This window comes from Halichoerus grypus, chromosome 12, assembly GCF_964656455.1.
Source record: "Halichoerus grypus chromosome 12, mHalGry1.hap1.1, whole genome shotgun sequence".
Lineage (NCBI taxonomy): Eukaryota > Metazoa > Chordata > Mammalia > Carnivora > Phocidae > Halichoerus > Halichoerus grypus.
Window position 1 is genome coordinate 74,772,397 of NC_135723.1, and position 25,392 is coordinate 74,797,788.

The following is a 25,392-nucleotide window of genomic DNA, read 5'->3' on the forward strand; positions in this document are numbered from 1 at the left end:
AATGAGTACAGAGAAGTAGCATTTAATCTGATCTTAGAAGTTCAGGCAAGGCTTCCCTGGAGGAAGTGACATCTCAGGTGAGAGATGTTGGATGTGTAGGAGTCATTTGAGTGAAGAAGAACAAGGAGAACATTCCAGAAAGAGAACAGAATGTACAAGGCCTAGAGCTCAGAGGGAGCACTGTATATTTGAGGACCTGTAGTCAGTTCTCTGTTGCTAGAGTGTAGAATGAAATGGGCCGGGAGCCAGGAGAGAGGGTTGCACTTTTGCAGGAGCTCTAGGTAGGGAAGCAAGACTGGGGTCTGGAAAGACAGGGGTATATTGTGATAGCTGAACTGGGAGAGGACAGTCAGATCATGGTTTCTGTCCTTCCATATGCCAGCAATTAAAAAAAAAAAAGCCAAAAGAGGCAGAAAGACAAATTCATCTGTTCCACTTTTGTGTTTCATGTAAATCCAGTTGGTGAAATCCAATTCTCATCCAGCATTCCAGCTGCAGAGAAGTCAGAGAAACATGGTAATTGGTGGGAGCACAGGGAAGTACCCTAGGAGGAGAGCAAATGGGTCTCCAGCATCCTCTGTGCTGGCTTTTCTTTACTGGGGGGAGTGCCATAATAAAAACAACATTTTAGGAAGATTCATCTAATATAATATGCAAATTGGAAGGTGATAATGGAGATGTTGTGGTTAGAAGTTTATGAAATACTGTCATTCCAATTTTGAAAAAAAGGAAGTAAAATTTTTAAGGGACTTGTTGAAGATCCATAATTGATGGGACCAGCAAGAGAATCCAAGTCTTCTGACTCCTTATCTTTTTTCTGTTCTCTATTAGGGTTATTGCTTATTGGAAAAGAAACTCTATATTAGACTCTAAGGACTTACCCATTGAACATTGCTGACTTTAAGTTAGAAGTTTAGGCTAATTAATCTTACTGTGATGTTAACAGTATCATTAAACCATTAAGATTGTAAATCTGCCATTTGTAAAGGGAAAGATTATGATAACAAAGCCTTGTGACCTAATGGCATTGAGAACTCCATGACATAGTTGTGAAGACTATTTGCAGGCTGTTTGTTTTCATGGAAATGATATGTCAAGCCACATGGTCCTAAATAAGCGTATCTTGGGAAAGCCACCTATACTACACACTTGAAATTTAAATAAGTCAGGAAATTTCTTCCCAGATCCTCTTCCAAATTGTCTTCTCCTTTTCCTTTCCCTGTGAGGCAGAATCTCTTCTTCATGCCTCATAGCCTCAAATTTAAAATATGGAAGTCCAAGTAGGTGGGCAGCCCACAGAGGGGAGGAAGCCTGCTTGGGGCGAGTTGAGCAGCGGGGGCTCCAAAGTCAGGTCTTAAGAGAATAAGGATCATGGTGGGATTATTTCAGAGGAAATGGGTGACTGAGTGTTGAAGACCGGCTTCTAAGGAACTGAATTCCAAAGCTGACTTAGGTACTAGGGAGCTGGGAGCTGAATTACCAAGTCCAGAGCAGGATCAACCATAGGATAGCACAGTAATGTGCGGCATAGTACTGGGAAAGAAGTGCTTTATCAGGCATTGGATTTGTCCCAGAATCTTGGGTGGGTAGACCTAGAAGAGATAGTAAAGGAATTAACAGCTTCCTAAATGCCAGTTCTTAGACCAGCTGAATCAAAATCATCTAGGAAGCTTTTAAAAACTAGATTTTTAAATGTCATTTCAGAGAATCTGAAATCTGGAGTCCAGAAGTTATATGAATGTAATGTAGAGTCAGAATAAGAGAAACAAGATTCTTTGTTTAAGTATCTTTTCTAACTTTACTTCCTTGGGAGTATTTACCCAGGGACACCTTAAATCATTGCATTTCACGGTTCTTCCTTTAAAAATGCTTATGTTATTTTCAAATACAAATACAGACCTACATACATGCAGAAATAAACACTAAAGAAGGATAGAGATATTAACAGAATTACGTATATACTCAAAAGTTCATACATAAAACCATATATATATGTATATCTCTGAATGTTAAACAATAGTTTAATACTGGTGACAAGACTGTAACATCCATTACATGAAAGAAATAGCTTTCTGTACTTTTGTTGGCTGCAATATAAATTATATTGGAATTTGAGTGTTCTGCTATAAATTTGGTCAGTCCCAAATCTCAATGAAAAAAGAGCTTTTATTTTTCAAGTTGATAAAAAGTTCTCACTTCTTAAACTTCTAACAAAGATTAATCTTTAACCAGTGTTTCTATGTACAGCTACTTGTAATCAACAAATTATCTTTCCTAATAAGCAGAACTCCAAGTTTTAATTTATGAATTCATTCATGTGTATTTACTGCTATAGAAGTTAACTTCTGTTGATAAATCATATAGAACTACTCAACACTCTTAAGATAACATCCATGTTTACAAAAGCTATGTGCAAAAATGGTTAAAATTCATTCTTTCGCTCTCTTTCTAGAGCTCTCTTAGCTTTCTCGCATTCTCTCCTTCCCTTCCTCTGTTCTCCCTACCCCTTCTCTCTGTTCTCGCAACACTTCTTTTTGTCTCCCTCCTTGCTCATTTTCCTTGTGTATAAAGCACAGTGCTTACTAATTATTAAACATTAATAACATTGGCACTGTCTAGTGATTTACTGTTAAAAACATGCTTTATTACATGTTATTACCTCTAAAGTTCATGTTCTCTCAACCCACGCTTCACACCCTTCTCCCTTACCACAAGCAGCTATATTGTCAAGGTTGTTCTAAAGAGTGATAAGGTAGCCTTAAAACAAGGTTTATGATGTTTTCATATCTACAAAGTCACAGAAAGCTCAAAGGTACTCAGCAAATATTGCAGAATTGCAAAGAACCATTAAATGTAACACTCCACCCTTTTCTTAAAGTTCTCCCTCTCTTTAATGTAATGACACCCTATATCATTCCTCTGTTGTATGTTCAAGTCAGTTAGTGAGCTTTATATTAGCAATTCCTCTTTAACAACTTCTGGTTTGTCTGGCTCAGTTGAATAATATTAGGGTGGTGTTTAGGTGCATTTTTAAAAAGTAAAATGATAAACATTTGTGCAAAAAGTGCATATTTCACATTGGGCATATTATACATTTCTTAATAGTAAGTTAATCTTTATTGCACACTTATTATAGTATTACTTTGACCTTCTCTCATACTCTTTATCTAGGTATTTTCAAGTGTTTTACAATCTCAAACAGGCCTAATATATTATATGCACAGAATCCTTTGACGTTGGCATTTGCCTTTCTGACCAGCGTATTGTAAAGGAAGTTAGCCAAAAGAGTAAGGATCTGTATGAGCAGGTAGAATAACCACAAGATGCAAATTCCTGGGCTCTTCTCTAATTCATCTGAGTAAGAGTAGGTACAACAGTTTGAACAAGCTCCCCAGGTGATTCTGAAATAATTGGTCCACGTACTTCACTTTGAGAACCAATGATCCACATATTTGATTTTATCTATAGATAAACTGTGCTGAGGAAATTATGAAAAGATGAAATGGTGGTGTAGCGGGGCTTCAGAAAAAGGTTTTTCAGGGTCTCCTTCAACAAGAAAGTTTAACACAATGTTTAAAAGTTTATATTTGATTTATGTTATGGCTTAGGTTTTTTATTTAAAAATCTCAGTAGTCAGTTTTTACATAAGAAGTTACATCATGCCCAGCATCTTAATGGCACTGAATGATTTCCTCCAACAATTTTTATGGATAGCTCCAGAGGAACTCAAGTTGTGTGCCGGTGAGGAGAAATAGCATTTGTCTCTCTGTGCGAGTCTTCTCTAAGTAACACATGCCCTTACAGTGCTTGTCAAACTCAAGAGTACCAAGCGGTACAATTTTTTTTCAGTTTATAATTTTCACATAAAAGAAAATCTGCTGTGAAGGCTTACAACCAACACCCTTAAGATAAATATATTATCAGAATTGAGTGCCCTTAGTAATCAGCAAAGATAAATGTTTAATACTTTATACAAAAGTGTTTTATGTTTAACCAAGTAGAAATAGCCAAACACTAATAAAGAAATCTACAAATGAACAATAAACTAGGCAATCAGAGCAAGTACTCATATGAGCAACAGGATATTGGTATTACTAATTTGTTTGATCTTAAAATAATGAGCTTATTTACAATTCTAGTCAATCTATCTCAACTACTTTGTTTCCTTTCAATCTCAGCTGTTTCCTATGAATTACACTCTTTGAGAAACTTATTAAATTATCCACATTTATACATTTCTCTTCATAAATGGCTTCCGTCCAGAAAAGGAAGCCAAATATGCTAGCTCAGAACCTCAAATTTTTTCAGATGCGGGAATCTTTTATTTTTATGCTTTTTGAAAGATAGTCTGTATCCTAGTATCCATTCTGGATAGGAAACAATTATATGACAACATCCCTGTTTTCTGACTGCTTTGTTAGGGGCCTGGACAAATTCGAAGTAGAATTTTTAACCAAATCTTTCTACCATCATTTTTTCACAAATCCCCAACCTTGAAGCAGTCACTATGATGAGTGTGATATGTACTTTTCTGATCCATTTAATTGAATTTACACCTATGTATACATGTACTTATCAATAAATATTTAACAGTTTTGTTTGGGTGGCTTTAAATTTATGTAAGTGGTAGACTTTCCACACATCATTCTTCAACTTGGTTTCTTTGTTCCTATTATCTTTTTGAGGTCTAGCCATGCTACTTATATGTGGAGATATATTTCATTCTTATATTCCTATGTCACATTTATTTACTCATTCTGCTACTGATGAACATTTAGATTGTTCCAAGATTTTACACAATACTGCAATGAAAATCTTTGAATATTTCTTTTTGCACATCTGCAAGAATTTCTCTGGAGTAGATATCTAGCAATTGAATTGAGATGTTTTTGGGTACATAGGAACATTTCAAATTTTACTAGATACTGCCAAGTTGCACTTTAAAGTAGTTGCACCAATTTATACTACCACCAGTTATTTATGAGTGTTCCCATTGATTCACATCATTGAAAGTTCTTGTTATTGATACTTTAATTTTTGCCATTCTGATTTGTAAAAAGTCCTATCTCTTTTTTTCCCCCTAATTTGTAGTTCCCTGATTACTGGTGAGGTTATACATACTTTCATGTTTGTTTGCCATTCTGATTTCATATCCTTTGCCAATTTGGGCGGGGGGGGTCAGGTATTGTGGTGATTATGAGCTATGCCTTACAGACCACTGTTGTAGGCAGTGGAACTGAACAGTGGCCCCAGTTGCTATACATGAAATCCTTCACTCACGGAGTTTGTGTTCTTCCACAGGTAGCTTCCCGTGGATCATTGAGTGTGGCACGATACTAAAGCAGATTTGTGTTTAGAGGATGTGGGACTTACTTATTAAGTGATATTGGTTCAGAGACTCCCAGATGGCTTTCCAAGAGTCAGTTAGATTTAGACAGTGGTCTAGGGTCCTTCCGTCCAACCTTCTGTCCTTCTCTCCTTCACTTGGGGGTTGGACTTGCATTAAGGTCTGACATATCTCCCAGCCTTCCCTGCCCCCTTCCCTGTTTCCTTATGCACCAGTATTTCCCCTAATAAAATCATTAAATGTTTAATTCTGTCTTAGCTTAAGAGAAGAGATCTTCAAAATTACTTGGAGGGGATCTAAACTAATAGGAAATTGAATATGTCTTAAGTGTTAGACAAGATTTTTTGTCTTCTAGCAATGCTTTCCTCAACAGCATTTTAATGGTGTATAAAATGCCATTTTTTTTTTTTAAGTGTGGTACATCTAACCAGAGGTTATCACAGCTACTATCCAAAATTAAAAACCTAAAAAAATTTCCTCACCCACAGAAACTGGATGATTTACTAGCAAGTAATCAAAATTTATTTCAAAGCACAAAAGGACTTGAGTAGATATATTACCATTGTAAAGCTGGTTTAGTGTCTACTAGTTCAAAAGACACTATCATTAGATGATTTTATAATTGAATTGTATCTCACCCTTAAGTAACATATACTTCCTCTATTATTTAAACTATACCAAACCAGAGAAAAAGATGGAAAACTCTTCAACTAGTTTTCTTTTCTTAAAAATTGAAGTGTAGTAGACATACAATATTATATTAGTTTCTGGTATACAGCATATTGATTCAACAGTTATATGTATTATGAAGTGATCACCATGATAAATCTAGCTACCATCTGTCACCATACAAAGTTGTTATGTACTATTAACTTTATTCCCTATACTGTACATTATATCCCTGTGCCTTAGAGTTTATACCTTTTATCCCCCTTCCCCTATTTTGCCTATCCCCCATCCCTCTCCCCTCTAGCAACCACCAGTTTGTTCTCTGTGAATCTGTTTCTGTTTTGTTCGTTCATTTGGCTTTTTTTTTTTTTTTTGATCCCACATATAAATGAGATCATAAGGTGCTTGCCTTTCTCTGACTTATTTCACTTTTTGTATTCCTGCCAACAGTGCACAAGGGTTCTCTTTTCTCCCATTTTTCTAGAGCCAGAACAGTCTTAGTACCAAAATCTGAAAAATAACATAAAAATAAAACTATAGCTAATCATACTAATGATACAGATATTCAAATAAAATGTTATCAGATAAAATATTAATAAATAGATTCCAACATGGTATAAGAAATGATAAAATATGACCAAGCAAGATTTATGATAGAAATGCAAGGGTGCTTGTATTGCAATATAAAGAAATCTTTAAATACAGTATAATTTGTTATATTGATAAGGAGGAAAACCATATAGCAGGGTCAGTAGATGCTACAAGTGTACATAAAATTCAGCAGTCATTTATAATAAGAATTTAAAGTAAAAATAGAAGTAGAAGGAAACTTCATAAATACAGTAACTTTTTTTAACCCAACATCCTGAGGTAGACAGGATTTTAAATGGTGAAAAATTAATGTCATTTGTCTTAAAATAGGGGCAATATTAAATGTTTGTGAAAAGATTGTTTATACAAAGAAAACCCAAAGAGGTTCTAGCAAAGAGCAAACAAACAGAAAACAAAAGTCTGTTAGGATTATTAAGGGAGTACAATAAGATGGCTGGATAATAGATAAGCATACAAAAATAACTAGCTTTTCTTTATGCTAGCAACGGTCATCAAGAAATAAAAATGGAGGGATGCCTGGGTGGCTTAGTTGGTTAAGCAGCTGCCTTCAGCTCAGGTCATGATCCCAGGGTCCTAGGATCGAGTCCCGCATCCAGCTTCTTGCTCAGCGGGGAGCCTGCTTCTCCCTCTCTGCCTGCAGCTCCCCCTGCTTGTGCTCTCTCCCTTTCTCTCTGACAAATAAATAAAAATCTTTAATTAAAAAAAAGAAATAAAAATGGAAAGCTATTCAATTCACAATAGTTTAAAACAATAAACAATAAAATACTGAGGGGTACTGGTGGGAATGTAAATTGGTGCAGCCACTGTGGGAAACTTAATTAAAAATTTTACTACCATATGACCTATCAATTGTACTTCTGGGTATTTAACCAAAAGAAGCAAAGTCACTATCCTGAAAATGTATCTGTACCCCCATGTCCATTCCAGCATTATTTAGAATAGCCAACATATGGAAACAACCTAAGTGCCCATTGACAGACAAATGGAAAAAGAAGATATTTTATCTATCTATCTATCTCCACCTACATACACATACATATAATGGAATATTATCCAACCATAAAAAACATGAAATCTTTCTGTTTGCGACAACATGAATGAACCTAGAAGATATTATGCTAGGTGAAATAAATGAGACAGAAAAAGACAAATACTGTATGATCTCACTTACACGTGGAATCTTAAAAAACTTGAACTCATAGATACAGCAAACAGATTGGTGGTTGCCAGAAACAGGGATGGGGCGGGGGGTGGGTGTGAGAGGACGAAATGGATGAAGGTGATCAAAAAGTACAGACTTCCAGTTTTAGAGTAAATAAGTCCTGCGGATGTCATGTACAGCAAGGTGGCCATTAGTTAACAATACTGTAGTATATATTGGAAGATTACTAAGAGAGCAAATCTTATAAGTTCTTTTCACACAAAAAATAAATTTGTAACTGTGTGAGGTGATAGATGTTAACTAAATTTATTGTGTGAATCATTTTGCAATATATACATATATCAAATCATGTTGTACACCTGAAACTAATACAATTTTATATGTCAATTATATCTCAATTTAAAAATATTAGGGATGGGGTGCCTGGGTGGCTCAGTTGGTTGAGGGTCCAACTCTTGGTTTCGGCTCAGGTCATGATCTAGGATTGTGAGATTGAGCCCTGCATCTGGCTCCATGCTGGGTGTGGAGCCTGATTAAGATTCCCCTCTTTCCCTCTCCTTCTGCCCCTCCCCACTATGCACACATGTGTATGCTCTCCCTCTCTCACTCTAAAAAAATAAAATAAAATAAAAATAAATAAATAATAGGCATAAATCTAACAGGAAGTATATAGGAAATATATGAAGTAAACTCTTACTGAAGGATCTAAAACAAGATCTGCCTTGGTGTGGATCCTGGCTCCAAACTAGCTGTGCTATTTTGGAATTATATTTATCTTTTCTAACTTTTAATTTCTTCATATTTAAAATGAGGATAAGGCTGTTTTGAATATTTAAAAAGTTAATACATGTAAAGTGCTTAAAGTGGTATGTGACACATAGTAAGCCCTCAGTATACATTAGCGAATATTACTATTACTTTTGGTGTTGCTGATATTGTTATTATATAGAAGACTTAATGAGCAAAAAGAGCCAAAAGATTTATGAATAAGAATTGTGCTTTGTCAGATATTAAATCATACTTAATGCCATTAAAAGACCAAAACCAAAAAAACAGCAGAGTATTAGTATAGGAATAGGAAATGGATCAGAGGAACCAGAGAGCCCAGAAATAGATCTTAGAAAATATGAGAACTCTCTATATAGTAGGTGATATTTAAATTCAGAGGAAAATTATTTAATAAATCGTGTCTGCTATCCAACTAAAAGGAAAGAAGGTTAGATTCTTACACCATTGTACAAAAAAAAAATTGTACCTTGAATATTTTTTTAATTTTATAATAATAATAAACATTTTAAGAGAAAATTTAGGATATTACAAGAGCAACCTGAAAGTGGAGTAGTACTTTTTAACCAGTATAGGAATTTGGGTAGATATATTGACTTCATGAAAATGAAAATTTTGCATTGTCACATGGTATAAACAGAGTGAAAACAAATAGCAGAAAAAGTTGTTAATATCTGTAACACACAAAGACAAATGAGAGAAATTTGCCTGGAACAGCCTCTTATTTGTTGTCTTAAAAAAAGAAAATTAATGTCATAAAATTGCATCTGTGCTCCTTGGACATTTAAATTCAGTAGGGAAAGTGGAAATGTTCATTCATGATCTTCTATTATTTCTTATTTTCCCCTTCACTTTTCTTGTCTCTTTTATTCTGCCAATATCTTCTTGCTTTTTTCTAAAGATACCTACTTCGACACTATTCCTTTCCCATTTTCTTTCTCTGCTTTGTACACTTTTCTTCATTTCCTTTTCTTATATGCACCCCTTTCTTTGTTGCTTCATGTTTGGTTACCCACCCTTCCTTCATTCTCTCTTTCTCTCTTCCTTCATTCCACAAATCTTTATTAAATGTTTGTACTGGGCTAGGATTTTGTATCCTCTAAATTCATAATCTATTCCCTAAGTGTAACTATGTCATAATCATACCATCAACATAACTACTGCTATTTCTAAATTTTAAAAATATTAAAATCTTTTAACTGATTAACTAGTATGGTGTTGAATTCAAATCTGAGGAAATGAAAACTCCAATAATTCTAGCACCATCTGGCTTTTTAATAATGTGTTAGAAAATTTGCCTTCTTTATTAAAGCCTGCACTCAATACATTCACCTAAGGCAAACTGTTCTTTATTTTTTTCACTCTAAAAGATTTATTTTTTTTAAAAGAGAATGGGATTTGGGGAAGTCAGTGGGGTGCAGGAGAGAAATAAACATGCGAGCTTTCTTGTTCTTTGCTCTAAACCAAGTACAGAGGATGTGCTTCATCCACCAGCTCAGGAAAAACCTAAGGACTGAGGTGCTTTTTCAGTGAGGCTACAGATTTTAGACTCTGGAGGGTAGAATTCAGCTATAGTCCTTGTATTTGGATAGAATCCTAGATATGTGGTTTGGCTTATGGGTTGAAAAAAATCATTTAGTTCAGGGGCACCTGGGTGGCTCAGTCGGTTAAGCGTCTGCCTTCGGCTCAGGTCATGGTCCCAGGGGTCCTGGGATCGAGCCCCGCATCGGGCTCTCTGCTCAGCGGGAAGCCTGCTTCTCCCTCTCCCACTCCCCCTGCTTGTTTCTCTCTCTCGCTGTGTCTCTCTCTGTCAAATAAATAAAATCTTAAAAAAAAAAAATCATTTAGTTCAGTAGAAGGAAATGAAGCACTTGGTTTGCTACGTCTCAACCACCAAGGTCTTCCTCACCTGCAGGGCTGCTGGCTGTCAGTGACGTCTCTATGTGATCGATCTCCGACGCCTGCATGGCCAACTCTACTGAGTCCTACTGCATGTCCTCCAACATGTCAGCGTTTTTTTTATCTCAGACCTCTGGCCCCACTATGTCAGGAGGATTGACATTAACAGTGCATGGGGGCAGTGGCTAGCATGGTTCTAGCCTCCAGGAGCTGCCAAATAGTTTTTTAGTTTTTAATATAAACGAATAGTTGTTCCTTTACCTGCTTTATGAGTTTAGAGTTTCATATAGGAAGTTCTATTTAACTTTCATAAGGTGGACAACAGAAACCAATGAATAACAGAAGTAACCATTTTGACAATTTAAATATTGTTAATGGTGGTGGTAGGTCAAGGAGAGAGGGTGGATTGCTTCTGGATTGTGAAAGAAAAAGGAGAAATAGTATGGAAGTTTTTTTTTTTTGTTTTTTTTTTTTAGTAGAGGGAGAGAGAAGAAGGTGGTAACAAAAGAGAAGAGTAGATGTTTGCAGATGAGAGGAGCACAGGTTGAACAACCTTTTTGAACTAAAGGGAGAGTGCTACCTGTCTAACTCATTCTTCATGTCTCAGGCGAACCTCATGTCTTCCAGAAATCCTTCTGGCATTTTCTATTATAAGATACTTCTGTTGTCTGTACAATTAATTTGCCAATTAATTGTGTACTGCTTTGTAACTTAGATTAAAAGAATTAATTAAGTCATTGGGGTGTTAGTTAGCATTCTCCAGGACTAGGGCTTATCTTCCAAATTAGACTTAACAATAACCAGGAGTCAAGGACTATTTCTTATAAACTCTAATCTTCTTTTACAATGCCTGGCATGGGTGTTGCGTGGAGTTCACTAACTGGGAGTAAGGATGTTATGACCCATGTGGACAGTGGTGACAGGAGAGGCAGAGTAGATGACAGAAGACTTAGGATTGAGGTGCTGAGGATGGACGGGGAAGAAGACTGTGGTAGGTGGGTGAGAGAAGTATGGAAAGGAATTGCCTTGTATCCTTGGTCACCCATTCAATATGCTTAGGTACTGTAGGGGATGTGAATAGTATTCTTTTAGTTTTTCTTGTTAGGAGGTTTATTTATGTTTGGAGATTTCCTTTTAAAAGAGTGAGTTTAAATTGGAAGGTAACAGCAGACCTGTGGATAATATACGCACGTTTACATACCCATACATGTACATTTAGTTTACCTTTTGACTTTTCCAATTCTTATTTCACTGTCATGAAGGACATTCTAAAAAATAAAGAAAAAATTTGTTTCTAAAATTTCAGCCATGTTCTGCCCAATTAAAGTGGATTTGAAATAATTGAGATGTGGTGTTTTAAATTTCGGCTATGGTTAGAGCCACAGTCTGATATATGATTACATTTGAAGGAAAATGTACCTTTCAAGTTCAGAAACATACTAACAATTGCTCTCTAACTTCCTGTTTTTGATAATAGGACATTTCCAAGTTTGCAGAGAAGGACAATACCGTCCTTGGAGAAGGTGGAATCACACTGAGTGGAGGGCAGCGAGAAAGAATTTCCTTAGCAAGGTGAATATCTGATTATTGGTTCAGCGAGCATTTGTTGTAAATATCAAGCATGTAAAAATTATAGACATTTCTCTATTTTTTATATTCTGTTTCTGAAATTGAAAAATGCCTGGGGTTTTATTATTAGCAGGTTAAGAATCACCTTTAGGAAATATAGATAATGATTTAGTATTCATATTTGATGAAGGTGATGGCTTTTTCAAATTGCATGCTCTTTGGCATCTGTATATTTGTTTGCCTTATGGTATGATTTAGTACAAGTAAAAAACTCTGGGATTCTGCATAGCACAAGGAAAAAAGTGTGTTTTCGTTAAGTCTATCACAGGGCCCCCCATTTCCCCCCACCCCACAATGCACTCGCCTGCTTTAACCTTCTGTTTCTCCTTCTTGGTTTACATAAACATATATTTTCAAATTTTCAGCATAATTAGTAATGTTCATAACAAAAATAGTAAGGCAAATGATGTCACATGGCTTCAAGTCTGTAATCTTTAGGGAAAAATAAATAGAACAAGCACATCTAACATTGTGGGGGACAGTGAAGTCCCTTGGTAGAGACATTCTTAGTCTAAGCATTTTGAGCTGTCAAAGAGAAGCACGTAAAGTTAATTTGTGTCAAGAAGAAAACTTTGTGGTTAAACTGTAACTTTCAGTTTAAAAAATTATTGGTAATATGAGAAGTCAATTGTTCCTCCAGTTTTATTTGAATAGGATTCTTACTGTGTTGCCAAGGTCGTTAACAAGAAATCACATTGACTTATTGATATGTTGGCTCCTTATTTATTCTTATTCTGATTGGAATTTGTCATATGTTGCCCAGTTTTGGATGGTGAATGTACTATTTCCATTTCTTGAGAAACTGTGGTCATAGATGTGAAGGAGAGAGAGAGAAGTAAGAACTGAGTAGTAGGGAGCAAAGACCTTGAGGGTACATTTTGATGGGGTCTTTTATCTAGCTCTTGCATGTTATCTTCAAAAATAATTTACACTGCAAAAGTTCTTTTAGATTTCACTTTGCCTTTTTGCCATTTCTGATTTTTTTTTTTTTTTAAAGATTTTATTTATTTATTTGACAGAGAGAGACACAGCGAGAGCAGGAACACAAGCAGGGGGAGTGGGAGAGGGAGAAGCAGGGGGAGTGGGAGAGGGAGAAGCAGGCTTCCCACCGAGCAGGGAGCCCGATGCGGGGCTCGATCCCAGGACCCTGGGATCATGACCTGAGCCGAAGGCAGACGCTTAACGACTGAGCCACTCAGGCGCCCCCATTTCTGATTTTTTAAAAAAATTACTTCTCTCAGTTACAAGCTGATTGAATACAATTTTTATAGAAAGGACCAAGAATTATACGTAAACACTGAATCCTATGTGTGGGATAGGGGTCGTGTCACTAACAGCCACACCTGAAAAATTAAATGTTGTGAAGATTTAATCTCATTTCCATTAATATGGGACTATATCTTCATCTGTTCTCAGATCAATTTGATGAAGATTTTACTTCCTCATAAAGTTTTTTTTTTTTTTTAACTTAAAAAGTAAAACTGATACGGGTGTCCATTTTTGTTGTGAATTATTTATCCTTCCCTTGTTTGGAATTCTTGTAAATATGGTACAGAGACTGAAACTCTGGGGAACAAAATGCAATAGTAATATTACAGCGACAACAATTTGCTGGTAGTGGTCAACACTGAAAAACATGAAAATGTTTTTCTTATGTAGTGCTGCTATTTAGTTGTGGTCTCTGACATTTTACGGTGTTGAAACAGTCTGTTTTCTTCTTTGCTTTCCCACCAACATGCAAGATCTTTGAGGGCAGGGACTGTGCCATTTTTACCATTGTATTCCCAGCACATAGCATGGTGCTTGGCTCTGCACAGATACTATTATTAAAAATTTTCTTTTTTTTTTAAGACAATATTTTAAATTGTATGGTATGGTGTGATTCAGTTTAACTTCTGCTAGCTTATGCCACTTACATTTAAGCAAAGCCACTTCAGTCGTTCTTGGATATTGTGAAAACCATAAAAATCATTTATGACTTACCTTTTTGCTTCTCATTTAGAATTGTCTCCACTAAATGACAGGAAATATTTAAAAAATCGAATTTAATATCCATTTTCTTTTTAGAGCAGTATATAAAGATGCTGATTTATACCTACTAGACTCTCCTTTTGGATACCTGGATGTTTTAACAGAAAAAGAAATATTTGAAAGGTATGTTCTTTGAATAATTTATAATGCTCATGCTAAAAGGGGAGAAGGAACACCGTCAGAGACTGCATTTTACCCTTGAGAATTATGGCCACCATTGTGACTCATTGTGGCAGAAAGAGACAATGCACTCACTCAAATCTGATCTTCCCTTCACAGTCAAAATTCAGGATCACTTCCTTTAAAACCTTTTCTGATTACCTCATGGTAAACCAGTTTCTTCCATTTTATTGTGACAACAATCACTATCTATATAGTTTTTGCAGTATTATTACCTTGTGGCATATATTATTTGAATTGGTTATTGTACTTAACGTTTTTACTCTTCTGTGTTAGATACAATATTTCTTAAGAAACTAAACAAGCTGAATGTTTTAATGCAGGTGACTGCTCAGACTATTCATCTACCTTGGTACCGCCTACAGAACTTCTTCCTTAGTCACACAGAACTGGGGATATACAATTCATGGGAGCCCCCACTAGGGCTCAATGTATGTAAAATTCCTAAGAGGAGCAGTTTGTTATATGACTTGATTTCAGCTTCAAAATGATTTCATGAACTATAAAGTAGTTTTTTAGGAGAATTACTATAATGCTCTTCTAAAATAAAGATGTTTTAAGCAATAAGGATGTAGAGGTGTGTGTGTGTGTATAAAATGGTTGCATTACCCCTAGAAGCACCTTTCCTAGAATTTAAATTTAATACCTAAAAGTTTTACAGTCCTAAGAGTGTGATAAGTAACTTCTTACTAATATAAACTTTGTTAGCCAAATTAGTATGTTAAAGTATAATCTAGAATGATGCCTCTTTCTTTCCCTCCCTCCCTCCCTGCCTTCCTTCTGTCCTTCCTTCCTTCAGATTTTATTTATTTAATTGAGAGAGAGAGCTAGCGTGAGCGTGGCAGGGAGGGACAGGAAGAGAGGGAGAAGCAGACTCCCCACTGAGCAGGGACCCCAAAGCAGGGCTAGATCCCAGGACCCCGAGATCATGACCCGATCCGAGGGCAGATGCTTAACTGACTGAGCCAACCAGGTGCCCCTAGAATGATGCCTCTTTCTATACAATATATGTCTTAATGTCTAAAAGAAATTGGTCTCCTTAGATGGTTCTAGTCAGGATTTACTTTTAAACTAAAAGGAAATTTTATTAGAGGAGGGTCAAATTTATTATTCAGTTCTCAGGTTTATTGATTTTTTTTTTTTTAACAAATCAGATTAGTCTTAATATAAGCTCTTGAGAACTAAATTCCTAGCCAACTTAAAAACGTAAAAGGAAATTAATAGGAAATGTAAAGAATGAGAAAGCTCTGGCATTTTTAAAGGACGCAGAAATATAGACCCCCAGGGATCTTTAAAGGTTATCTAACAATTCTTTCATTTTCTAGATGAACAAACCAAGACCCACAGGGTAACCAATTTGCTCAAATCCAACATTTATTTAATATCAGATATTTAATTTCACTCTAGATCTGTTAACACTCAACTTTATGATATAGCATCCTCTAATAATTCAGTAATATATTTCATGCTATAATAATTCAAGAGGCACCAAATTAATTGCTGTTATTTACTTGTAGAATTATTTTAAGTGTAATAATGACTTTTTATGATAGATGTTTTATATAAGAATACATTAATGTTAAAATGCAACACAAAGACTTGTAATAAAGTGTTTATATAATTGATATCTTATTTATATCTTTTTATATTCTTAAAGCTGTGTCTGTAAATTGATGGCTAACAAAACTAGGATTTTGGTCACTTCTAAAATGGAACATTTAAAGAAAGCTGACAAAATATTAATTTTACATGAAGGTAGCTGCTATTTTTATGGGACATTTTCTGAATTACAAAGTCTACGGCCTGACTTCAGCTCAAAGCTCATGGGATATGATTCTTTTGACCAGTTTAGTGCAGAAAGAAGAAATTCAATCATAACTGAGACTTTACGGCGTTTCTCTTTAGAAGGAGATGCAGCTGTCTCCTGGAATGAAACAAAAAAGCAATCTTTTAAACAGACTGGAGAGTTTGGTGAAAAAAGGAAGAACTCTATTCTTAATCCAATCAATTCTATCAGAAAATTTTCGATTGTACAAAAGACTCCATTACAAATGAATGGCATCGAAGAAAATTCCGATGAGCCCTTAGAGAGAAAGCTGTCCTTAGTTCCAGATGGTGAGCAAGGAGAGGCCATCCTGCCTCGAAGCAACATGATCAACACTGGCCCCACGTTTCAAAGACAACGAAGGCAGTCTGTTCTGAATCTGATGACGTGCTCCCCAGGAAACCAAGGTCAAAGCTTTCACCGAAGGACAGCCGCATCCACCCGGAAAATGTCGCTGGCCCCTCAGCCAAACTTAACCGAAATGGATATATATTCAAGACGGTTATCTCAAGATAGTGGCTTGGAAATAAGTGAAGAAATTAACGAAGAAGATTTAAAGGTATGTATAAATGATCAGTGGTTTTGTGTTTGTCACAGAGTGCAACTGAGTGAAATGCAGTATATAATGTGATACAAAACTTACTCAAATTATGAGCTGAAGATGAGGATTATTTTAAGATTCAGAAAGTCTGGAGTCCATAAATTATGTAAGCAACTTCAAAATGTACAAGAATAAACTCTTTCCTTTGGCAATGGATATCTCTCTTCCCGTAAAATGTATTGAAAGGGCTAGTGTTGGGTCCTTGAGTGGGTCAGTGATAATCATTATTATAAATTAGATAAATTGTAAATTATTATAAATCTGCTTTGTTACCACCTTAAAACCTCTGTGGGAAGAAGTGGAGTATAAATAAATATATAAACAAATAACAGCTTCAGTTATTTAGAAGCCAAGAAGTATTTGGTATGCAGGTAGCCTAAGTAAGGTATATAAGCCTCTAGTCTCTCGACAGGACTAACTAACTAACTAACTAACTAACTAACTAACTAACTAACTAACCCATATTCTGGTTTATACATCAGTCTTAACCTGACTTTGTGTGGGCTTCTTTTTATCTTTTAAATTGGCTTTATAAGGTAGCTCTCTGGACAGGTTTCTCTTAAAGAAGGTATATGAAACTCAATGTGTACTAGTGCCAGCCTTCAGATAGAAAGTCTTCTATATTAAGTTTTAAAGAATGAAATGCTTTTATTCTTCAAATAGGAGGCAACATAAAAGAGGAGGGTTTTTGTTTATTGTGTTTTGTTTTTGGCTAGAAAAATTCCTCAAGTGCCTTGCGTGAATTGGGCAGCATTGTAACGAATTGACTGTTTAATAGCATAGATCGTTTAAGAGCAGTATGACCTTTGGCAAGGCACAAGTCATTTGACATCTTTGGACCCAAATTTCCTCCTCTGTAAAATGAGAGAACAGAACAGGTGATCTCTAAAATGCATACTTTCAGCATTTCTATGATTTTACAAAGGTTTCCTAAGGGATGGTTTATGCGTATGGTTTTAATATCAATCTGAATGAATCTCTCAAACCAGAACCTATAAATTTCGTTGTAAAGAATGATCTCTTTAACTGATAATAGTTAGTATTTCGGATCACTTCTGTGCCAGGCAGCGTGTATTTCGCCCCCACCACTACCCCAGGAGGTACGTAGCCTTATCCTCATTTACAGATAAAAAAACTAGAGTTTGGAGAAGTCCAGCTGCCTAAAGTCAGGCAGCTCCTAGGATGTCAGTGGTGGGGTTCAGATTCAAATCCAGGTTTATTTGCTTCCAAAAATCTTTACGTCGAATCAGTGTGCTATATTTCAATTTCATAGAACCTCTTCTTTGAGTTTCTGGGGCTTCTTTTATGAATTTTGTTGACTTCATAAGAAACAAAAGTATCTTTTCCCTTGGGAATATCTGGGCTTGCTCTTTTTCAAATTTTGGAAACGCATCCACCAAAGGACAAACAAAGACCACCAGGGAAATATACTAAAGATTAGAATTATATAACTTATGTCATATTTGGAAAGGGAGATAATCCCAGCTCCTGAGGAACATACAAACATCAGCTGGCCTTCCTGTCTCTTGGCAGACCTCTCTAGCCAGCGAAATTCCAAACTGTATTTGTCCACGGACCCCTGAAGAAGTGGGTTAAATCATGGAGAGTTCTAGGCAACTTCAACTTGATGGTACTATTTATTTGATAAAAGGTGTGATGCTGTTACATTAAAATGGCAAAAAATGTCCAAAATCAATACAATTGTATCATCAGGGATTTACTTCCAGAATTTTGAAAAATTACAGCATTTCTCATTTTTCAAAAAGCTGTGTTGCTCCAGTGGACATTATACTGGCCATGGAGCGACATCACACACGTCATTCAGAATGGTTCGGATGTGTTGAAACTCATTTAGCTTCAAATACCAGTGTTCCTTTATTTCCACACATTCATTCAAAATAACGCCACAAGGGTGGTGTGAAACTGTGTTGTGTCCCTGTAGTAATCATGATTCTTCTTGTTAGGAGTGCTTTTTTGACGATATGGAGAGCATACCACCAGTGACTACATGGAACACATACCTTCGATATGTTACTATCCACAAGAGCTTAATTTTTGTGCTAATTTGGTGCTTAGTTATTTTTCTGGCTGAGGTAAGAATTTTCTGTTGTAAAGTATTACCGTGATTTAAAGTTACATAGTTTGGAAGGATATATACATATATATGCATATATAATGTGTATATATCTACGCATAGATATATATATGTGTATATTTACAATTTTACATTATATAATGATATGTATAGTTTTATATAGTTCTATTGTTTTTTTCCTGTTTCATATACAGCATATAAAATATACTTAAATCATCTATTTCAAGAGCTTTTAGTAGAGAGGTTCAAAACCTCTAAGTAGAATGCCTTTATATGGATTGAAATAAAACAGTGAAAATTATTCTGTACTCAATTTTATGTTCATTTGACTATAGATAGTGCATTATTGAATATGCAAATAATGAATCACCACCTTTAAATGAAATTGAAATAAATATGTATTAGTGGCTTGGTAACCGTTTTAAGCAATCATTTCAGAGATCCGCATCACCCGCTTGCTCATAGAATTTGTCTGTCTTTGGTGCCACCATCTTGGTCTCTTTGTCACATCACATCACCAGGATAAAACAACAAGGGAGGGAAGTGCAAACAGCATCGTAGGGCTGCAAGTGCAGTACACAACAATGTAAGAGGTTCTTGAAGCTGGATGGTGGATGAGGCTTCTCTGTAGATGAGGAGCAGCCACCAAAATGCTAAAAGGAGCCTGGCGGAGAATGTCTGTGGGTGAAGTGGCTCAGAGGCTGAATGGAGAGCATTTGCCCTCCAGTTGTCCAATGGGGCCAACGGAAACGCGGCACCAGCCAAGGACTTGCCGTGAGGGAAGTTGGGATCAGTTTTGCTAAATCTTTTTGTTTATTGAGATTTTTTTTTCTGTGAAGCCTTCCCATTTTTTAAATGTAGATAGTTGATTAAATAAAAACAAACAAATGAACGCTCGGTGGGTTCAGCAAAACACACGTGTGGATTGGATTCAGCCTGTGAATGACTAGTTATCCTAGATATTTATTCCAGGGGACACCGCTGGCTGCTCCCTAATATACAAGCTAAATCTGACATGAAGACCCATACTGCCTTCAGGGAAGAAATGACCCAGGTGAAGAACTGCCTCGCCTGAGACAGTGTAAACGTATATGTAACCGAAACCCAATCTTATAGCTACAGGTGTTTTCCTATTGTTGGGATGTTTCTAACCTCAGTGGAGAGGTCTACATAGAATATCATCACTTCTCCCTGACCAACTAAGATAGTGTTAAACATCTAAAGGCATATATATATATACATATATATATAGCAAAAAGTTGTACATACTGTTTCACCTATAAACCATCAGTTTCCATTTGATCCTTGAGTTCCGGTGATGTCTCTTCTTTTGTAAATTAAGACACCCGATGGAGGTTGGCTGAGTTGTAGTGTAGTACAGTACCAACCATGGTGTCACACAGCCTTGGCCGTGACCTCAGACTGTCTTGTTAACACTATGAAACTGAGCAACGTAGTCAACCACTCTGAGCCTCGATATCCTCATCTACAAAATGGAGATTGTAATAGTACCAACTTCCTTGGTCATGTTTGTGAGTTAAGACACATCATGGCTGAAAAGCACTTATTATGGGGCTTGGCACAGGGTGAGCAATGCTAGTTGCTGTTCTCATTGATGCCCTTAATGTCTTACCATTTTTATAAAGCTCAAGATAGTTTGAGGTGAGCAAGTCCATAACTGAGATATAATGAAAGTTTCAATAATCGCTTTTATACTTTAATAAAAATATGGGGTTGGGTAATTTGACACTCTCACATGAGTCATAAAAATTGCTTTGAAATGTATTTTAAATTTACCTCATTAATCTCTGCTAGTCATGCCAAATGACCAACATTAATGTGAATGAAACCTAGTCCTGTGCCACATTTACTCTCAAACCAGCCCTTCGTAACTGTTAATGATTTAAATCTCTGCACTGAAAGGTCACCTTTCTTGACTGTCCTCAGTTTATAGAGTTACATAAGAAAAAAATGGTCCTATCTGAATATGGAGATGATTTATGTTAATTTACAGGATCTTTGTCCTATCCAGCTCCATAGAGTTGAACTTAATGCTCCTTTCAAAATGGTGTATAATTGATTAACTAATTAGTGATTGAACATTGAGCTACTGCACATGCATACAATATTACTAGCTCATTTAATCAAGAAGACAGTGTTCCTTTGTCTTTAAGTTAGAAACTAAATTACAAGAGAGGATGTAAATGATTAGTGGAGCCCTCCCAGTTATTGCCAAAAAAAAAATGTCTTTTTAATGGACAAAACACATTGATAATGCCATTTTCTAGGCAAGAAGTGATATACTATGATGAGGCTTTTTGGCCAGTATCCTAGGGGCATTGCCAATAAACTATCAAAATTTTGAGTAATAAACCTTGGTGATAGTAGACGGATAGCAATTGTTTTAATGATGTGCACAGTTATATAGCTAAACACTGATGTTCACAATTCTGTCACCTTCTTTGAATCAAAATTTACAGTTTTTCTTTTAGATTAAGCTTCTTTCTTGATACCAGTGTGCTCCTTTCTCAATACGATTGACATATCTCATCAGTATGCATCATGGTGCAGGTACTCACCCTAGAAGATAACTTAGTTCTTTTAAGCCTTGTTTAGAGCCTCATACTCATCATGATCAGAAAGCCTGAAGAAAGGTTAAGATACACTTCTTCCTTGATGACAGTAATTTATCCATTTTTAGTTTTCATAGGCACCATACTTCAGTTTAGATTTTATGATTTTATAGAGTAGGTTCCATACGCTTCCCTTTCTTATTTCTTCAAAGCATGAAATGTTACCACATATCATTAATGTGTTATTTTGATAAGGGAGTCAGTCTACCTTTATATATTTGTACGATTTTTTCTACTGCAAAGCAATATTTTCTATAAGTTCTTCGATATCAGCACCAAGGGTATAGGCTATAAAATTTCTTTATTTTTTAAAGATTTTATTTATTTACTTGAGAAAGAGAAGCAGAGAGAGAGAGCATGAAAGGGGGGATGGGGAGGGGCAGAGGGAGAGGGAGAAGCAGACTGCCCGATGAGCAGGGAGCCTGACATGGTGTTCGATCCCAGGACCCTGGGATCATGACCTGAGCGGTAGGCAGCCACTTAACCAACTGAGCCACCCAGGTGCCCCAAGGCTATAAAATTTCTATAATGTTGGGCTTTCTAGTGCTTCTGCTTGGCAGTACATCCCTGAGTAGGTATAGAAGAAATGCAAAGAAGAGTAGGAGACAGTTTCCTGCTTTTTCTTACAACAACCAGAGGGTATTGTTGACTGGAGTATCTGAAGATCCTAAGTTTAGTATTTTCATTCTGTAATTTTTAAGAGATGTGTCAGAGTACTGCTGTATCCTATTCTTTTATGATTTATCTTCTCTTTGTTAAGAAGGAAGCTCTGGGTAGCTTTATATTACTAGTAAAATAGATATGTAATATACTTCCGTAATACTTCTGTTGTAACTGATTAATAATCATCCTTTCAATGCAGCTTTACTTAGCATGGGTCTATGTTTACTCATTCAACACATATTTCTTTCAATGTGACAGGCACAATTCTGTGTATATGGTGAGTGCCATGTGTATAGTGAACAAAATAGAACTTATGGGTAGAATGCACTAATGCACTTATGTTTATAATGTTAACAGAACACTTATGATACTGTGCTCCTTTGGTGAAAACTCAAAATAACAGTTGTATTTTAATAGATATTCATTTACATACCGATCTGATTGTGTGAGTTAAGAGGTAGCTCTGAATTCTGTGTATATAGAAACTTGTAGAATAAATTGGTTTGGATTCTTTAACTATACCCTACATTACATGACATGTTATCTGCTTTTCCAAATCTGTTTTTTTTTTAAAAGATTTATTTATTTATTTCAGAGAGAGTTGGGGAGGGAGAGAGGGAATCTCACGCTGACTTCCCACTGAGCACAGAGCCCAAGGCAGGCTCGATCCCACGCCCCTGAGATCATGACCTGAGCCGAAATCAACAGTCAGATGCTCAACCAACTGAGCCACCCAGGCGCCCCAATACTGGCTACTTCTTTTTCATCTTGGGGTCATTTGCACAGTTCATAAATCATCATCTTTGTCATTCATGGAGCTGTCCTTAGAGATGCCAACATCAGATTTTGGTTGCAGAGATGTAATCATCAGATTATTACATGAATATGTAATATTGTCTATACCCCTATAATTATTATTATCTATGCATGTACTGTCTAATACAGTAGCCACCAGCAATATATGACCATATAAATTAAATGAAATTAAGTAAAATAAAATCAAATTTAAAATTCAGTTCCTCAGTCACACATAGTAGCCACATTTCCAGTGATCAAGTGTCCCCTGTGATAAGTGACAACAATATTGAACAATGCAGATATAGAATATTTTTATTATTGTAGAAATTTATTTTTGACAGGGCTGATTTAGACTGTTTTCTAGGTGATATGGATTGAAGTTTAAAACCCTAAAAAAATAAAATAAAAATAACGGCCTTTTGCTTTTCCCTTTTAATGACCCAGGACTCTCACTCTATCATAAACTGCATGAACTTTACAACTTTGAAACATTTTGAAATGAAATGATAGAACTTGCTTAATCAATTGTTCCTATATGCCCCAAATATTTGTACTAATATCATTATATCAAGTCCTTGGAAGTGTTTTTGTTCCAGTCAACAAAAGTAGTTTGGGTTGGCAGTTCTGTGTCTCTACCTACTAGTGGTCTCTATTCACAAAAGCCAGGAAATAACTTTGTATTACGTTGACTAGGCCAGTTCTTTGGAAAACTGCTTTGGTTATTGTTCATTAGTAAATATTATAAAATATTTGTTTCTGGGATTTATTCTTATCCCGAGAATGTTGGCAATGCCAGCAATATTGACACTCCTTTAATTGGAACAAAGGGGGACTATAATAACCCAAGAGTGACTTAGAAGTATACCCTTATCTAGGTTCTTGAGTGATTTTTATTAGGCTTAGGAAATAGGAAAGCGTTTATACTGGAACACAGACTTTTGAAATAGCCAGATTATTGCCTTGTTTCTTGTCAATTTGAATTTTCTTAAATTTCAAGGAAACAGGAATTGTTTTTTTTTTTTTTTTCTTCTTTATGAATACAGTGCATGGAGGCTATGTGTACAATAAAAAAAGTAGGAAAGTAAGAATGATGACATTAGATTTTTCATTATTGTACTCCTGATATGTGAATTTAACTACAACTTATACACCTCTTTAAAATACAGAACTTCATAATGTAATTTCTTAGTTAATGCCAGATGTTCTTTATGCATGTTTATATAGTACTGTTACTTTAATTGAGTGTGAAAGAACACTTAGAGATTTCTTATACCAGGCATATTGGTTTCTTCTCTATTAATTTTTATGCTGTGTTAATTTTCAAATTATTTTACTCACAGTTTCTTGTTTTTTCTATTAGATCCTTTGGTAAAGTTAGTTTTGGGAGAATTGTATAATAATAGCCATTTCTAGTATTACAATTGTGATGGCATTAACACAAGATTGTCTCTCCACGGGGTTTAGGAGAGTAGAATACTAAATTGAAATAGAACTGAGTGCAGATCTCTTAAATATTGAAGGAACTAAAAATATAACAGTGGTTAAAAAATTTTATTTTTTCAGTTATGGTAGAGAATATCCCTTAGACAGAAGCTTCCACCTTGAGAAAGCCTGAATAGTACTAGTAAGTGTAGGTTTTAACCTGAAGTGTATGTTTTGTCTTTATAACAAAATGAATTTATAATAAACTGAATTTTTGTACTGTTGAGACTTTTTTGGGGATGAATAATCTTTTTCTAATTTTAATTTATTTATTTTTAAGTTTTTATTTTAATCACCCAGTGCTCATCACAAGTGCCCTCCTTAATCCTCATCCTCTATTTCACCCATCCCCGTACCCACCTCTCCTCTGGTAACCATCAGTTTGTTCTCTGTAGTTGAGTCTGTTTCTTGGTTTGTTTCTCTCTTTTTTTTCCCCTTTGCTTATTTGTTTTGTTTCTTAAATTCCACAAATGAGTGAAATCATATGGTATTTGTTTTTTTCTGACTTACTTCACTTAGCATTATACTCTGTAGCTCTATCCATGTCATTGCAAATGGCAAGATTTCATTCTTTTTTATGGCTAAATAGTATTCCACTGTGTGTGTGTGTGTGTGTGTGTGTGTGTGTGTGTGTGTGTGTATCACATCTTCTTTATCCATTCATCAATCGGTGGATACTTGGGCTGCTTCCATATCTTGGCCATTATATATCATGCTGCTATAAACATATGGGTGCATGTATCCCTTTGAATCAGTGTTTTTGTATTCTTTGGGTAAATACCCAGTAGTGCAATTGTTGGATCGTAGGGTAGCTCTATTTTTAACTTTTTCAGGAACCTCCATACTGTTTCCCACAGTGGCTGCACTAATTTGCATTCTACCCAACACTGCAGGAAGGTTCCTTTTTTTCCACATTCTTGCCAAAACTTGTTGTTTCTTGTGTTTTTGATTTTAGCCATTCTGACAGGTGTGAAGTGGTA

At 35.7% G+C, this 25,392-nt stretch overlaps 1 protein-coding gene across 1 annotated transcript in view; it reads left to right on the forward strand.

The window, feature by feature from the left end:
* Nucleotides 1-25,392, forward strand: part of CFTR (CF transmembrane conductance regulator) — a 165,199-nt gene that overhangs the window by 78,500 nt on the left and 61,307 nt on the right. The window contains exons 13-16 of the mRNA XM_078059826.1: nt 11,953-12,047; nt 14,172-14,258; nt 15,973-16,699; nt 18,706-18,834. Coding sequence (XP_077915952.1) covers nt 11,953-12,047; nt 14,172-14,258; nt 15,973-16,699; nt 18,706-18,834 — 1,038 coding nt within the window. The remainder of the gene's footprint in view (nt 1-11,952; nt 12,048-14,171; nt 14,259-15,972; nt 16,700-18,705; nt 18,835-25,392) is intronic.